This window comes from Maniola hyperantus, chromosome 11 (assembly GCF_902806685.2).
Source record: "Maniola hyperantus chromosome 11, iAphHyp1.2, whole genome shotgun sequence".
Taxonomy (NCBI): domain Eukaryota; kingdom Metazoa; phylum Arthropoda; class Insecta; order Lepidoptera; family Nymphalidae; genus Maniola; species Maniola hyperantus.
Genome location: NC_048546.1, coordinates 5,095,565 through 5,113,480, shown reverse-complemented (window position 1 = coordinate 5,113,480; position 17,916 = coordinate 5,095,565). Strand labels below are relative to the sequence as shown.

Here is a 17,916-nt window from a genome sequence, read left to right as displayed (position 1 = left end):
TTATTATCGAAACATAGTGGTCAGTGTCATTTCACACCTGTAATAAAAATTCAATATTTGTGCAGACAGCATAATTAGATAACAGATAACCAGAGGTATCGGTTGATAGCTGCTTATTTAAAAATATAATACGCGAAAAATGCGATATCTAAAAATAGTATCTTAATATCTAATATTATTCCAATAAAGTTGAAGGACATCGCCGTGGAATTTCATAAAAAGGAAATTATAAAATGAACAAGACTATACATAACTACTTACTTATAATAATAAATGCGTTTTTTCGGTTGCGGTTCATAAAAATGCGTTTTAAGGTTCCGTAGTAAAAGAAGGAATCCATATGAGCTCGTTAATTAAAAACGTTGCCGCTATACAGACGTACAAGTTGGCCCTTGACTGCAATCTCACCTGGTGTTAAATGATGATGCAGTCTAAGATGGAAGCGGACTAACCTGGAAGGTGTATGGCAGTTTTTATTAAACCCATGCCCCTTTGGTTTCTACACAGCATCGTACCGGAACGCTAAATCACTTGGTGGCACGGCTTTGCTAGAAGGGTGGTACCTAGCCACGGCTTTAGCCTCCCACCAGACCAGACCAGAAATTTAGAAATTATAAAATTCCAAACCCCTGCCAGGAATCGAACCCGGGACCTCCTCCTGAAATTTAGCATGGAGATAGCTAGTAAACATCAGTCTGTGAAGAAAGATTTTTTGAAAATTCAACTCGTAAGGGGGTAAAATAGGGGTCTGAACGTGTAGTCCACGCGGACAAAGTCGCGGGCATAAGCAAATTTCATTACTAATGAACGTAGTTTACGGATATTTATTTATAAAACCTGCACCATCAAAAGCCTAAGTAGGTTACCACTTTCTGTGTACGAAAGGCGGTGATAAAGAAAGGTTTCTGATATAAAATAACATTTAGACGTATCAATTTCTAATTCTATACAATACTGTATTTCCTCGGTACGACCGCACAGTATCAGTTAGTGTAATACGATAGTAAAGGTTTCACATCCTGTACCTACGTTTATTTCCGAAGAAAATACTCACTATGCTCTAACTATTTAGAAATTTCCAACAAAAAGTAAACATAATAATTCATCGGATTTTTTTTTTATTTTTTTTTTATTCAGATACAAGGTGGTGGTAAGTGATGATGCAGTCTAAGATGGAAGCGGGCTAACCTGGAAGGGGTATGGTAGTTTTTATTGAACCCACGCCCGTTTGGTTTCGGCACGACTGTGCCGGTAGGGTGGTAACTAGTCACAGCTGAAGCCTCCCACCAGACCAGACCAGAAATTTAGAAATTGTAAAATTCCAAATCCCTGCCAGGAATCCAACCCGAGATCTTCGACTAAAAAGACCACAGTGCCTACCACTGCGCCAGGGAGGTCGTTAAAAGTATATAAGTATGTTAAGTATATGTTATGTATATATGTTTGTTAGTTAGTATGTAGTTAGCTTTGTACTCACCGAGCTGGAGGCCCTGTTTTCCGAGACACAGTTTCTACTAGTTCGGAAAACAGGTGCACAGTATTCTTTTAGTAAGAATTTTATAATAATTATATTTAAGGTACCTACGTGTCAATACTAGGTAACAAAAATATGATTTTGTATCTGGTGAAATAAATGATTTTATTATTTTTTTATTATTATAAGTAGGAATATAGGTATGTGCCTATATTCCTACATAGCACCAGACTGCAAATGCCCATGAACAATCACTTAACATCAGGTGACCCGCCTGCTCGTTTGCTCGCTATATCTATTTAAAAAAAAAATGTAGATACCGATGTTAAGTACACTTTAAGGGCGGCTACGCATTCATCCGATCCAAATCCGTGATAATGCGTTCCGAAGTAGTCATAGAACTATTTTAGGGTAGCTTATGACGTATGACAGACATTTTTTATATCCATATTTTACGGATTCGGATCGGATGAGTGCATGATCGCTCTAACAATGCTCGTAAAAATTACAACTTAAATACATAGTAGACCAATGGAAAAGCTAGCAATGTTAAAAACTAGCTATTGCCCGCGACTTGTCCTGCGTGATATACATCTACCTATATTCTACAGCATAAGGCTATAGCACTCGGAGATAATGTACATAGGTACCTAACTATTTATCAGATAAATAATTTTCAGAATCGAAATCTCATTTCCGGAGATTACCCCTTAGATATCTAAATATATAAAAGGGAAAGGTCACTGACTGACTGACTGACTGATCTATCAACGCACAGCTCAAATTACTTGACGGATCGGGCTGTTTGGTATGCAGATAGCTAGTATGACGTAGGCATCCGCTGAGAAAGGATTTTTGATAATTCAACCCCTAAGGGGGTGAAATAGGGGTTTGAAGTTTGTGTAGTCCACGCGGATGAAGTCGCGAGCATAAGCTAGTAGGTATATAAACTCAGATAGTATAGATTTCAATTTAATTAGCGCTCAATGCACCTGCATTTCCATTAGACGAGAACGATACCACCCATTCGATTTGTAACTCAAGAAAACGTTACTTAACCGACAACTTGAGACATTATTATCGGTACAACACCTTGTACACTATCGCCACTTTCTAGAAGGGACCAAAAAGATAAGAAAGACCAAAACAATTATTATGATGTACCTACGAGTGTGTGAGCTGTGCTTTTGAGGTGGTGATATAATTATATCTAGAGGAACTAAGTGGAACCTATTCACATAAAGGTAAGCATGTTATTTGTCGTTTCAAAACACATTGAAAGTAAAACATACCTGATTATATATATTAGGTATCTGTCCCGGCTTTACTCACGTGTTTAGTCGACGCTAGCCCGACTAGTTTCGAACCCATCCGGGGTCCTTTTTCAAGGGTCAGTTCTAGTCAGAAACTAGTCGGGCTAACGTCGACTAAACACGTGAGTAAAGCCGAGACAGATATTAATTATATAATGGAAATCACTCACGGTAAAATGCCTGATTAAGAATAATTAGCAATTCATTTTTGTATAGTCATTTGTTTAATATAAAATATTCCATTCATACTAAAATGTATAATTATATAAGTAACACTATATGTAAGTGTGTGCCAGTACTTCAGTGATTAGACACTAGACAGCTATTATAATCACTTATAAACCATCTTAGATTATAATAGAATTTCTTAATTTACGTGTTTACTTATAGAATAGCCACCTATTAATATTAATATTAATATTTAATCATGGGCTTCACCTTAGGCTGCATCATCACCTGCCGTTTGATGTGATTGCAATCAAGCCTACAATAGGTAAGTAGGTAGTTTTAGAAAAACTCCAAAACTTTTTTTGACGACCTTCCTGGCGCAGTGGTAAGTGTTGTGCTTGTGGTCTTATTAGTGGGAGGTCCCGGGTTCGCTTACTGGCAGGGGTTTGGAATTTTACAATTTCTGGTCTGGTCTGGTGGGAGGCTTCGGCCGTGGCTAGTTACCACCCTACGGGTAAAGCCGTGCAGCCACGCGATTTAGCGTTCCAGTGTGAAGCCGTGTAGAAACCAAAGGGGTATTCGAATTAAATAAAAACTGCCATACCTCTTCAAGGTTAGCCGTAACGGCGCTTTTCGCAATATCACTAAAGATATTAAAATAACTTGAAGGCAATCATAAAATGTCTATTTCATTCATTCAAAAGTTATTACTAAGTAACGGAAAGATTAACGACCGATAACACGCAGCGGATATGAAAAAAATTTCATGGGGATGTAAAAAGGAAATAAAAATTAACATCAACTTACATAGCCGAACTTTGCCGTCATGTTTTGTCCCGTTGTATATTATGTTGAACATACATCTAACCGAGTTACACTGCTGCTGTTCCTTTAGTAAAACAGAACAATCCACTTTTATGTAATATTCAAACACACGTCCCATTCAATGGCAAAACACGCAAAATACCATATTTACACGCTTTAACAAGCGTTATTCCGAACAATGGGCTTTGTAGTCACTTGAAAAAAAAGAAAAACTAAGAAAACCGCTGAACGCAACTGAAGGGAAACACAGCGTTCCACAGCACTTTCATATTTTCCCGAATAAACGCACGCGATTTCAACTCTCCACTTCACGCTCGTACGGCGCCTTTGACGCTCGACGCCTCTTTGACTAATACACCCCTGACATGTGCGCTGCGCGGCGGGCGGTGAACGACTACGAGATAAAAACCCCGCTTGATTATAAACTTATAAGCTAAACTTTTTTTATGTGTGCGTGCGTTTGAGATCCAGTAGGTATGTGGGACTTTTGTCGGTGACCTTACAAAGTTTTCACTTGCTCTTAGTTAATCTTCTAAAAAAATATTTCTAAAAAAAAGTTGTCCAGGAATTGAAAAAAAAAATAGTAGGCAAATATCGAGCCAAACTAAACCACTGCACCGAAGAAATTAGATGCTTTAGTCTCAAAGTTTTGTAAGGAAAAGCCTCGATTAATCACATTTGAAAATGGCGGCATAATTTATGATTCGGGATGATCGGGGTTCTAACTATACCCCATACATCTAAATCTGTTCAGGAATTTAGAAGTTCGAATTTATGGAATGTTGTAGTTAGTTGAATAAAAAATCTCACATCCGTTATATCATCATCATCATGATCAACCTATAGCTGGCTCACTACAGAGCACAGGTCTCCTCTCAGAGTGAGAAGGGTTTTGGCCATAGTCTACCACGCTGGACATGTGCGGATTGGTAGACTTCACACACCATTGAGAACATTATGGTGAACTCTCAGGCATGCAGGTTTCCTGACGATGTTTTCCTTCACCGTTAAAACAAGTGATATTTAATTACTTAAAACGCACATAACTCCGAAAAGTTAGAGGTGCGTGCCGTGATCGAACCCCCGACCTCTGATTTAAAGGCGGACGTCCTAACCACTAGGCTAATAGGTTATACACAATATAAACTATGAAAATATTACGCCACCAAAGAAGTTAGATGCTTTAGTATATCTCAAAGTGTTTAAAGGAAGAAAAATAAACAAAGGCATAGTTAGTTCTTCACATCGGTCAAATCGTCGCTCGGTCACAAAATAAGTCCGTGTACCTGAGTGCTTGAGTGGACGTAATCTTCGGCCGGCTTTATCAAAATGGGCCAGTGCGCCGTGCGCGTTGCGCGTACTACCTACGAGTACTTCAATCCTTTTTATTTCGCTCGAGAAATCCTTCACCCGGCCGATAACGCCGTTTTGTTTTAAATAATTTACTTTTTGTGTGTTGATACCAAGGCGATTGAACTAAGAGTAAAGAGCAATGTATTATTGTTTATTCTAAGGACCGCGGAGTTTAAACAAATTCTCATAAGTGTATTCGAAAACACGGCATTTGTCTGCTTAATGTTCATTAAACTAATATTCTTTATACCTAATCTATTGTTAAAAATATTTATAATTGAAATAATTAAACTTATAGTAGCTATTTTATTGGATTTTTTGATTACTATTTAACCTACTTACTAAAATATAAATGAACACACATATTTTAGTTGTCAAAATGTATTGCCATTTCAAAAATCAAAACTCAAATAATTTATTCAAAATAGGTAATAAATTGCACTTTTTGATGGTCGGTTGTTGGATTTGTAACATATACCTAGTGGTGATAATTATCACGCGAACTTAAAACTAAAGCTACGAAGGTTCCAAACGCGCCCAGGTCTGAGAAGAGTCCACAACAAACTCAGCCAGGTACTCTTTTTATAATCACCACTTTACAAAATCACTTAAACTTAGGTATTAGGTATTAGTTATTAGGTAGAACTATTACAAAGCAATTAAACAACTCATTTCCAAGCTTTCTTATCATTTAAATAATCTTTTACATTGTAATAGGATTTTTCACTTGTTGAGAGACATCTCCAATATTATGTCTTCTGGAAGCTTATCATAAAAACGTATAAAATTACCAACTAATGAATTGCTAACTTTGCTTTGCCTAGAGGCGAGCATTACAAGTTTATTTTTATTTCTAGTCCTATATATGCATTATGACAGTCACTTTTTTTTTAATTTATTTGTTTTTATGAACGTACGATAAATTTTCAAAAATATATCTATTTATTTATTACCTATTCTTTAAAAAACGTTTCGAGTAGATTTCCCATACATAGATACAGAAGATGTTCTAATGTCTATTAAGTAGCTATTTGTCTATTATTGATACACGAATCGTTAGGAGTCAATTATTCACGGCGCAAACATCGCATCGTCTCGATGTAAGTTTGTACAGCCGCTATCACTTCGTAATGTTATTAAATAGGTATGTGAATACTGTGAATATTAATGAGAATCTCTTTCTTACATCACACTAACCGATTATTCTTTTTTAGTGCTTGACTATGACCTTACAAAGCCCGGCAAAAAACTTGAGTACTGACGCGATTGGCTGGCGAATGACGGGTATATGCGATTGGTTGATCAGTCGGCGCGAGTGCACGCGATTGGTTGATACGTCGACTTTCGCTTCCCGGATTCGCCAACTTTCTCTCACTACGCTGCGCCAGGTCCAAGTTGTTTGCCGGACACTATACTTGGTGGTGATTGTGATGCTGCAGTCAAGATGAAGGCGGGCTAATTTGAAAGGAGCACTGCTTTTTTCAGTTTATTAAACCCATAGTCTTAATCGATTTATGCAGTGTAGTTGTACCGAAATGCTAAATCTAACTGACGAGATGGTAACTAGCCTGGCCGAAGACCAGACCAAACCAGACCAGCTGAGACTGTAAACCTTATTGCACATACTAGTAGCATGCTACAAAAGCACCGCATTTAATAGTAGCTACAATCTCACTTCAAAAAATTCTTCTTTGGAATTACCAATCTATTAGAGATAAAAACAATATTTTTCCCAAATAAAATTACAATCTTTTATTTGGAACCATAGCGCACAGTTTACAATAATTATACAATACACAACAACACCAAAAAAACGTACAGAAAAAAAAACAAAAAAACACAACAAAGAACAAAACATGAAGACAAAAAGATCACAAATACTAACTAATAAGTACGGCTTATTAGTTAGTAAATGTTTTACAAGTTTGTAACCGGTCCAAACCTGAAATCTGAAATAACTAATTGCATTAAAACTTTACTAGAATAAGATATTTAAAGGCGAAAAATGGGCAGGTCAACTATCTGGTGGTAGGCGGCAACGTATCTACTGTATACCTCTTCTCAAGTTACTGTCATCGAAAACTTTCTTTAGCGGAGGCGTGAACCAACAGTGTTCCAAGAGATATTTCACGGATACACTTGCCAGTTATACAACCAACCCACCGCAGCAGCCACCATCAACAAACACCAATTAGCTGCATAATTGCTTTCAAAACAGTTAAGCCATTATGCTGTATACATGTTTTTATTTGCGCAAATGTTTAGCGCGCATGTTATTTTAAGTTTCAACTTGTCATCATTCCGCCATCGACTTTTTCACATCGATTTAGTTAAGCTTATCGCACATTATAACTAAGCCGCACGCGTGACTGCAGTCGGTTTGCAGTTGCGATGCTGTTGTGTCAATGGTCAACTGCAATAAAACCACATCACAACTGCAATTTTGCAGTCGGATCGCGGTCCAAATGCAGCCCGTCTGTAAAGAGTAAAGACCCTGATATAGTAAAAAATACAGATTTAACCGCTATCGGTCAATGCTCACTAGGTCATATTATATTAGCACTAGCCAATAAAATTCAACGGAGTTTGAAAAGTAAGTTACGCAAAACTTGCAAAAATTGAGTAGCTGCGATTTTTAATCAGTGCAAGTTTATAGCAGCAATGCATATAACTTGCACTAGCCGACTTCTGCAAGTTTTATTTTCTTCTGCTAGTGGGTACCTAGCTAACGGTTTTACCTATTTCACTATGATGTATGGAAATACCAATCTTCAAGTTTGAAGAATAAAATAAACGCAGTGTCATTTTCCTCAACTAAGTAGGTTAGGAATTAGATTAGGAAGGCCCACAAAATAACATTTTGTACATCGTTAGAATCCAAAAGGCGTGTTAAGCACAGTAACCTACATAATACCTACATTAAATCGATAGTAAATGAAGTGACTCAATTGCCACTTCCTTCTTCCGGAGTCGATGACACGATCACTCAGATCCTTCCTTGTTTAGCGCCGAGAGTGGGGTAAACAGCCGTTGTACTACTCTTACAATTTTCTAATGGCTCAACTTGAAAATTTATCAAAATCGAAAATTATTTAGGTATTGAAATACCTAATAATATTATTTAGGTAGGACAACTTTATGGACCAAGAGCCAGCGCGTGCCATACCTTCGTTATTTTATAAAAGCTGAAAGTTTCTCTGCGTTTTGTCCGCAAAATTGGGAGAAACATTTGTTAGGATGTTTGTTTGGATCATGGTGGCTTTGGGAGATAATCTATAATATAAAAATGAATCGCTAAATTTGTTGCTGATCGCAAATCTCGAGAACAGCTGAACCGATTTCGCTAATTCTTTTTTTATAATATTCTTTGAAGTACGAGGATGGTTTTTACGGAGAGAAAAATTTAATGCGACCACCCCCTCAATTTTCTAAACTCCACCCGAGCGAAGCCGGGGCAGGTCAGCTAGTAGGTAATAAAGATGTAAAAAATCTTACGTCAAAGTATAAAGTCAGTTTTTTTATATTTTCTTCGCAATAATTTGAATATAGGGGGTCACTTTTAGGGGTAAAAAAGAAAATTATTTAAAGTTAATCCGTAGGAGATTTTCCTGTAGAATCACTGTTTGAAGTGCCAGTGCTTCTATGGAAAATATTAAACAATCAAAACTACGAAAACATTTCGTTTTCATATTATTTTGTATTAAACTGCCAAGTTCAAGATACAAGTCATACCAGACAACTTCAGTAAAGAGGTCTGTTTTGACAGACTCACCTTGACCACCGCGGATGACCCGACGTGAACGCGGCCTTTTATTTCCAATATATTTCCTTTATTTACTGTAAACGACTGTAACGATTTTGTGCTGAGTGGTTTAAGTGCCATTACTTAAAATATGATAAATAAAATGACTTGATTTTTTATTGTGAAACCGTTATGTGCACGTTCCTTAAAGTTAGGTATATACAAATACATAATCGACAAATAAAATAGGAATGTGTGATAATCTTGGGTAGTTTTTAGAGTTCCGTATCCCAATGGTGCTAACGGGACCCTGTTACTAAGACTCCGCTGTCCGTCCATCGGTCGGTCTGTCTGTCGGCGGACTGTATCCCGTGAACCCTTGCCATTTTTATATCAATGCCTACTAAAAATTTCAAAATTGCCGTTATAAATATTAAAAAAAAAAAAAGTGGTATTTCCTTGGCATTGTAATCTTATAAAGTGATCCTATAAGGGTTCCGTTTTTCCTTTTGAGGTACGGAACCCTAAAAATACCTATCGGATAGGAATTTTTATTTATTTGTAAGTTCCAAAAAGAATTAGTAAGTAAGGAATAGGTTAGGTACATTCTAAGAGAATTCCAATACCCTTAGCTCGAGCAGTCACAGATTTTATTTGCAGATGGTTCGACAATCACTAAGGGTCTATCACTACAGACGCAATACATATTACGCTTCCGATCTGTTAGACCCAGCAGTTGAACAGAACGGACTTTTTCCTGGGTTGTTCAATCAATCAAACAAACAGTGTAACAGAATATAATTGCAGGTTCCGAGCCTTCAGTCCAGTGGTTAGAAGGCTACTATGCCTGTTAAGAAAACCTGGGTTTAACCATAGTTTAACCAGTAAGTCTTTTACGTCTCTATGACATCACAATTCACAGCTCAACCTGTAAATCTTTATTACAGCATTAATAAAAGCTGTACTCAACATGGCTAACATCTTTTTCAAAGTTTAGTGCCCACAACAAAGTCTAAACAACGACAATCCGGAAAATTTATGTTCACAAAAACAAGTTTACGAATAGTAGAGAATAATGTGGATATTGTAAGCGAGAAAAAAGTGCCAGGTTCGCTTCTTGATTAGTATGACTTTATAAGAGCGGGGGCACACGATCCGTTGCGGCGGCGGTGCGGCGCCGGAGCGCTGTCGTCTTACATAGACATATCTTTGGCATGTCACATGATGCGCTCCGGCACCGCACCGGACTTGCAACAACCGACACGAGGCGGGGAAGGGTGAATGCGTTGCGACGTCGCCGGAGCGACACCGCTCAGTTGTTTTTATTAACAGACTATCCAACGCTGCTACGGCACCACTGCGACATAACAACGTTGCGGTGCCGCACCGCTCGTGTGCCCGCTGATACGGTGAAATCTTTGCGGTGCGGCGCATCGTGTGCCCCCACTCTAACTGTATGGTCTTTCAAAAATGTCTACGCAACGGGAGTCGAACAGTACCTATCTTACGTAAAGCGAGTTTTCACTGCCTGTGTTATGTACCTATAGAACTAGGACACCTAATCTTCATTATCTAATACCCTATAACCGCATCAAGGTCTAGACCTGGTTAAATGTTTTATGCCACATTCTGTCTATTCTGGTAACTGCGACTGTTGCCTATTCTGTTGATCGCTAAAAGTTATATTAATATTGGTATCACTATATCAATTTATTAAAGTGCCTTTATCCGGGGGTCACAAAATAATCTACATTTTTTTTGTCATCTTTCTTGAAACTATTACAAAAAACTTTTATCATCTTTTAGGTAAATTAATTTGACAATTTATTATTATTTTAATAATTAAATGATTTTGGGCCTGCCGAAACAAAATACTTGAAAACGTGACTAATTAATCACTGAGGAAAATACCGCATACCTACTCTATATTATATGGTATTTTCTCATCTACACTAATATTATAAAGAGGAAAGATTTGTACTTATGTATTTTTTTGATATTCTGATTAAACTCTCATGAAGAATTCTAAGTAAACAGTCAGGAAATTCAAATGTCATTTTAATGTAAATTTTACGCGTTTCTATGGATTTTGTATACAAGAGATATGCTTTGTGACACACTTCTGATTATGATGTCAATTTTCTCAGAAAATGCTTACTATGTGGTAAGGTCGTTGTTACCTTCGGATTCCACGTAACAATATTTCCACTTCACAAAATTAAGTTTATGTGACTCTAAAGTTTATTCATCATCAACATCATCAACCCATATCGGGCTTACACTTAGAGCACGGGTCTCCTCTCAGATTAAAAACCGGCCAAGTGCGAGTCAGGCTCGCGCGATGAGGGTTCCGTACTACAGTCGTATTTTTTCGACATTTTGCAGGATAATTCAAAAACTATGATACATAAAAATAAATAAAAATCTGTTTTAGAATGCACAGGTGAAGACTAAGAACCTTTCAATTATGATACCGCACTTGATATAGTTATCTTACTTAGAAAATATGAAAATACTGATTATTAGTTCATGACCACAATTTAATTTTTTTTGTGTGATGTAACCACAAATTCACGGTTTTCAAATTTTTCCCCAAATGTCAGCTATAAGATCCACCTCTACCTGCCAAATTTCATGATTCTAGGTCAACGGGAAGTACAATGTAGGTTTCTTGACAGACCGACAGACAGACAGACAGACAGACAGACAGACAGACAGACAGACAGACAACAAACTGATCCTATAAGGGTTCCGTTTTTCCTTTTGAGGTACGGAACCCTAAAAATGGCTTGGAATAGTCCACCATGCTGGCCAAGTGCAAGTACGATAAAACGAATATAACTCCGAAATGTTAGTGGCCGAGATCGAACAAGAGGAGGTCCACCGCTCTAAGAATGAATATGGTCAAACGATACCTATGCCAGTACGCGGCAGAAAGTAATGTGCATCGACATTTACAAGGAGATAGCGGATTTGTAGAGCATTGTCTCTGTCGTTGAGCCCGACAAAACGTCATATTGGTATGAGTGACAGTGACAACGCTCAACAAAGCCGAAATATCATTCTAAAAGCCGGTGTACATTACTTTCTGCGGCATTCTGTACAGTTTTTGAGCTGAAAAACTTCCTTAAAACTTGTACATTCTTATTTTAAACTAGCTTATGCTCGCGACTTCGTCCGCGAGGACTACACAAATTTCAAACCCCTATTTCACCTCCTTAGAGTTGAATTTTCAAAAATCCTTTCTTAGCAGATACCTACGTCATAATAGCTATCTGCTTACCAAATTTCAGCCTGATCCGTCCAGTAGTTTGAGCTGTGCGTTGATAGATCAGTCAGTCAGTCACCTTTTCCTTTTATATATTACTAGCGACCCGCCCCGGCTTCGCATGGGTGCAATGTAGATACGAATGTGGTGTCATTGAGGTGTTATTGCCTCGGAAACTCAAATGAGAGGAAATTTTTTTTCGACCTACTTCACATTGTTTCAATTTCTCTAGGGATCTCTAATTTCTTGAGAATTAAACTATAGCTATAAACCTTCGTCTTGAATCACTCTATCTGTTGGTGAAAACCGAATTAAAATCCGTTGCGCAGTTTAAAAGATCTACGCGTTCATACATACAGACAGCGGGAAGCGACTTTATTTTATACTATGTAGAGATTTAGATAGATTCGTATAAAAACAGCTAAAAGTTGTAGGTATTATAACATCAATAATAACGGGGCTTTTATCGAGACCATTAGGCAATAAGTGTGACATTGGATTGTAGATTCTAGAGGCCTAAGTGGCTCGCGTTTTGATAACGGCTCCTCAAGGCTACGCAAATGTAGACCAGATGGAACGAGTAACAGCTCTAAAAGTGTGTTGAGCCTCGAACCTCTGACAATCAATCATCATCATGATCAACCCATTACTGGCTCACTACAGAGCACGGGTCTCCTCTTAGAGTGAGAAGGGTTAGGGCCATAGTCTACCACGCTGGCCATGTGCGGATTGGTAGACTTCACACACCTTTGAGAACATTATGGAGAACTCTCAGGCGTGCAGGTTTCCTCACGATGTTTTCCTTCACCGTTAAAGCACGTGACATTTAATTAATTAAAACGCACATAACTCCGAAAAGTTAGAGGTGCGTGCCCGGGATCGAACCCCCGACCTCCGATTAGAAGGCGGACGTCCTAACCACTAGGCTATCACAGCTTCAACGACAATCAATACGACATAAATAAAATTGGGTCCTTTATCTCTGTATACTGATTGGGGTCACGATCCTTAATACTAATCCATACTAATATTATAAATTCGAAAGTGTGTCTGTCTGTCTGCTAGCTTTTCACGGCCCATCCGTTTAACCGATTTTGATGAAATTGCTTGCATCCCGGGGAAGGACATAGGCTACTTTTGATCCTGGAAATCTAAAGAGTTCCCACGGGATTTTTCAAAACGTAAATCCACGCGGACAAAGTCGCGGGCATCATCTAGTTAGGAATAAGGCGCAGAGGAGAATTAATATTCTTCGCATGCCATAAACGTAAAAGAAAACTCGAAATGGGAGCAAAAAAAAAATTATATCTAGGTAATGTAAAACTGTGGTTATATCTAAAGTTTTCACATCATCACCATTAGGCCATAATATTCTATTATTCAAAGTCGATTATAAATTGAAGTATAATGAATTAAAATGAAAAAATTGTTAAACAACAGCTATCTGACCTGACAAAGTGTAATAGTTCTCAATAAAGCACAGTCGAATGCAATGTAAACTTCGCATCTAAGGCATCCGTCAATACCTGCGACCTACAAACTTCTCTGGAGTACCCACTACCCAGCCCATACCGGACCGTTAGCTCTTCAATGGGTGATTTCGACTTCAAATATCTATAGAACGCGACAGGTTGGAGCACGTTTGCCTAGAAGATGTCTTTTCACTCTGTGATATAACGATTTTTTGAAATGATATAATGTCTTACTTAATTCCTGTGAAAAAATAATTGTAAGTTATATACCTACTGACGGTATCGACTAAGGAAGGATTCAATTTAAAGATTAGTTATAATACTTTCTTTAAGATAAGGCACGAATAAATTGATGACGCAGATTAGAGTATATTATGTCAATTGTCTACGATGTTTTTTGAGGTCAATTCCATGCATTTTATTTAACGTATGCAGTATGTTTTTTAATTATACTCAAAATATCAAACGAGGCACATATTGTAACATTTATAAATTTCAATTTGACTTGTATAGTAAGCGATAGGTTCAAAAGGCAATCGGAGAGGGAACGCTCCGCACAGCCCCCGCGTTAACCCGGTGCGGGCAGTCTCCCCGCCTCATACCTCGATTGTCATCTCGACCTGTCGCGCACTATAGTTACAAAAACTATTTGAAACTTGTAATACAAGAGGTTCAAATATATGTATACAAACAAAACTACAGATGAAGACATCCGCATATGGAATATGATTACCGAAGTGCATACTAAAAAGTAGGATTATAAATCTTGCAATAAAAATCTACTACAAGCTTCAGGTTTCTGTGTAGGTATGATGTTTACACTGTATGCGAGCCTATATCATTCAACACTCTGCTTTGATGGATATATTCCTGCGCTACGATAAATTAAGAATAGTACGAACTGACCTAACTGACTAACCTAGAGGTTGGTTTTTGTAGGAACATAACCATTTTCGCAGTCAACATCTCCAAACAAGCAATACTGGAGCAGTGTGTAGTGGATAGTAGCCAGTTCTTTCAACGCGGCAGCTTTTATATTAGAGATGGCAAAGGTCTTGCAGCGATTTTATAAAAGCTGAAAGTTTCTCTGCGTATTGTCCCCAACACAGGGAGCAACGACTATGAAGTTTGGATCATGGTGGCTTTTGGAGATAACAGGTAATAAAGGTGTAAAAAATATTACGTCAAAGTATAATTTTTTTTTATATATTATCTTCGGATTAGTCCCCCCCTGCCAGACTCCCTTATACTTTAATAAATTGTTAAACTTTAAGGCCGTCTGGTAGAGGGTTGCCATGACACTAAGTATGTGGCAATGCATGAAGGGATATCTACTAATACTATACCGCACGCGCTTTCTCTTAGTCCATATCTTTAACTAACGACTCGGTGTTTCAAATAGACCATTTTCATCCTTGTCTCAAAAAGAAAGCTACGAATCAGTCACAATTATCGTGCATTTGATGATAAGCCATACCACTTCGTCATCAATGATGACATTCGAAAAGGATATCACTTGTTCTTGAATAATGTGCGGCATTGTCATCAATACTACGAAGTCCACCAACACGGCGTCTTCTCTACTTGATTGAAAGTCAATCTCAAAAATGTTCAACTACCCTTCCGTGTTGTGAATATGCGTGTGTTTCTCAAAAGGAAAAAAGGAACCCTTATAGGATCACTTTGTTGTCTGTCTGTCCGTCTGTCGTGTGTGGCAAGAAAACCTATAGGGTATTCCCGTCGACCTAGAATCATGAAATTTGACAGGTAGGCAGCACAAGTAAAGCAAAAATTTAAAAAACTGTGGTGGTTACATCACAATGAAAATTAAAATATGTTCACGAGAAAATTAATTTACTAAATCAGGTTACAGTGTTCTACATAAGCTTGTATGATGGTACGGAATCCTTTGTGTGTGAGTTCGACTCGCACTTGACCGGTTTTTTGTTATATGTTAAACTTAATAAGTACCTATTAAAAGTTTTGGCGCAGTCACATGTTATCCCTTCATGATTTTAATAAATTTATCATATTTTTAAAAGATAAACAATTTCCTTGCACCGCGCCTTGTTGTTTCAGTTCTTCTGTACCCTGCCCTTGGTCAAATAGCCAAGTGATGCAAATTTGTTTGAAATTTTGAAACTTTTTCTTGTTTATACTCTGTACTGTACAGCTTTGACAACTGTTTTAAAGTTGGAATCAAACTTCTAATCTTCTCAGTTTCACATACAATAATAACAATTTCAATAAGCCTTGTTCAAGACCCTTAAGCGTAGTAATAAAAATAAATAATACGGGACAAACAGGGGTATTTGGATGTTTTCGTGGATTAACTTCGGATTGTGTAAGTGCTAAAACTAGATACATTAGTAAATCAGGCGTCGAGACGATGTGTGTCTGTTTGTACGAACAATTACATATACGAGGCGCCAGTCGACAAATATAACTACGGTAAACTTTATATATATGTATTGATATTAAAGCATCTTGTTTCTACTAATGTCTACACTTTGGACTGGTCTGGCTAAGCCGTAAGGACATCTACAAACTTATCAAAATTATGTAAGATTTTTTTCGTTCATAACAGCTATAATCTAATCTAATCTAATGTAGAGCTGAAGATTCTAGCTATATGTAAGTCTTTGAGACATGCCTGCACTGTCCAACGTCTGGGCAAAGGCCTTCCACGGAGTTCCACCATTCTCTATTCCGTGCTTCTTCAGGCTTTGTAACCGTAAACTTATCTAATTCATCACGCCAAAGTCGGCTCGGCCTACCACGCTGGCGTTGATGATTCTGGGTGATGATTTTGCCCATAAGTTAGCTGGCATACGACACAGATGACCTGCCCAGTCCCATTTGAGTAAAACGGCTGAAATTCCAAGGTCGGTTAAAGGCGTTTTCCAGATAACTATAACGTTTTTCTTAAAATATTTCAGTCAAACTTAAACAGTTTTTACAAGTCTTTCGAAAGAATCAATACTTCGATCATTGATAATTTAATGTCTCAAAGACTTAGATAATATAGGTAGGTAGTCTCCTTTAAAATCAAAAAGGTACTTTCTGTATAAATACATAAAAACCCTGCTGACCGAATTTCGACCACGGCGGCCAATCTTAGTGGCAATTCTGAAGGAATAATGCCGATAAAAATCACTCGTAACGTAGGTATGTATAGCTTGTGAGGGCCAGACCTTCGTTATTTTCAAAGGTCAACACAGGGAGGAAAGATCAGCGATTATGAAGTTTGGATCGCCGTTGCTTTGGCAGATAACAGGTAACAAAGATGTATAAAATCTTTCGTCAATGTATAAAATGTATTTTTTTTATTTTCTTCGAAATAGTATTAGAAATCACGTCATGCATTGCCAGACACTTAAAATCGTGGCAACCACACCCCCTGCCAGACATCTGACAAAAGAATAATTATGATGTCTGAAACTCTGGATATTATTGTTTTGACATAATATTTTGTTGATACTCATACAATATCACTTAATGTATCCAATCGGAAAACGTGCGAGTTTTCCTCGTATTCAAACAATAGACATCGTTAGGTACGCGGCTTATCACGTCTTGAAGTTATCAATGAAAGCCACTTCAAACAGTAAGACGCCATGGTGTTTGTGGTGATTTTAAATAACTACATGCTTACGCAAGTAAACAGAAATACGTGCCGTGCATATAACTAATCGTATAAACCCGTGCCTTTACAAGGTTCAGTATGGTAAAGTTCAGGAAAAGAGCAATGGAGCAAGAACAATGGCTTCCAAGACATTTAAAAACGTAACAGGGGAGGGCGGTAGCCCGGTGGAGAGGTGAAATAGAAGCATTTGGACGAAAATTGGGCATGGTTCCGCACAGATCTAAATAAACAGAAAGCGAATAAAAAGAGGGAGGTCTTTTGTGAAATGATAATATATGAAATATAAATGAATACACGACCTCCAACCCGCTGGACTGACGATCTAGGTGGCGGGAAGTGGGTAGGTGAGGAAGGTGGAGAACCGTGTGTGGTAGCGCGCTCTCGGGAAGACCTTAGTCCAGCAGTAGACGCAAACAGGCTGATTGATTGACTGAATATATCTGTACCAATTACTATTAACGTTAAATAAATTAATGCATATGACATAAATAAATCAGGTCATATTTTTATAAGAATATTAAATAATAATAATTGGGAAGAATAAACGATATTCCCCTAGATCCTAGGGTGTTTTTCACTAGCTACTTTATTCTTGGGCCTGGGGTATAGCACTATAGCACATTGTGAAAAAACAAACTGACAAAACTAACCTAGA

General features: G+C 37.7%; 1 protein-coding gene across 4 annotated transcripts in view; it reads right to left on the bottom strand.

Moving 5' to 3' along the window:
• ths (thisbe) overlaps window positions 1-17,916 on the bottom strand; it is a 147,141-nt gene that overhangs the window by 55,617 nt on the left and 73,608 nt on the right. The window contains exon 1 of one of the 4 annotated variants that reach the window (XM_034973116.2): window positions 3,763-4,136. The exons of the other annotated variants lie outside the window; for them this stretch is intronic. Coding sequence (XP_034829007.1) covers window positions 3,763-3,764 — 2 coding nt within the window. The 5' untranslated portion in view covers window positions 3,765-4,136. Of the gene's footprint in view, window positions 1-3,762; window positions 4,137-17,916 lie in introns of those variants that run through there. 4 annotated transcript variants of the gene reach the window in all.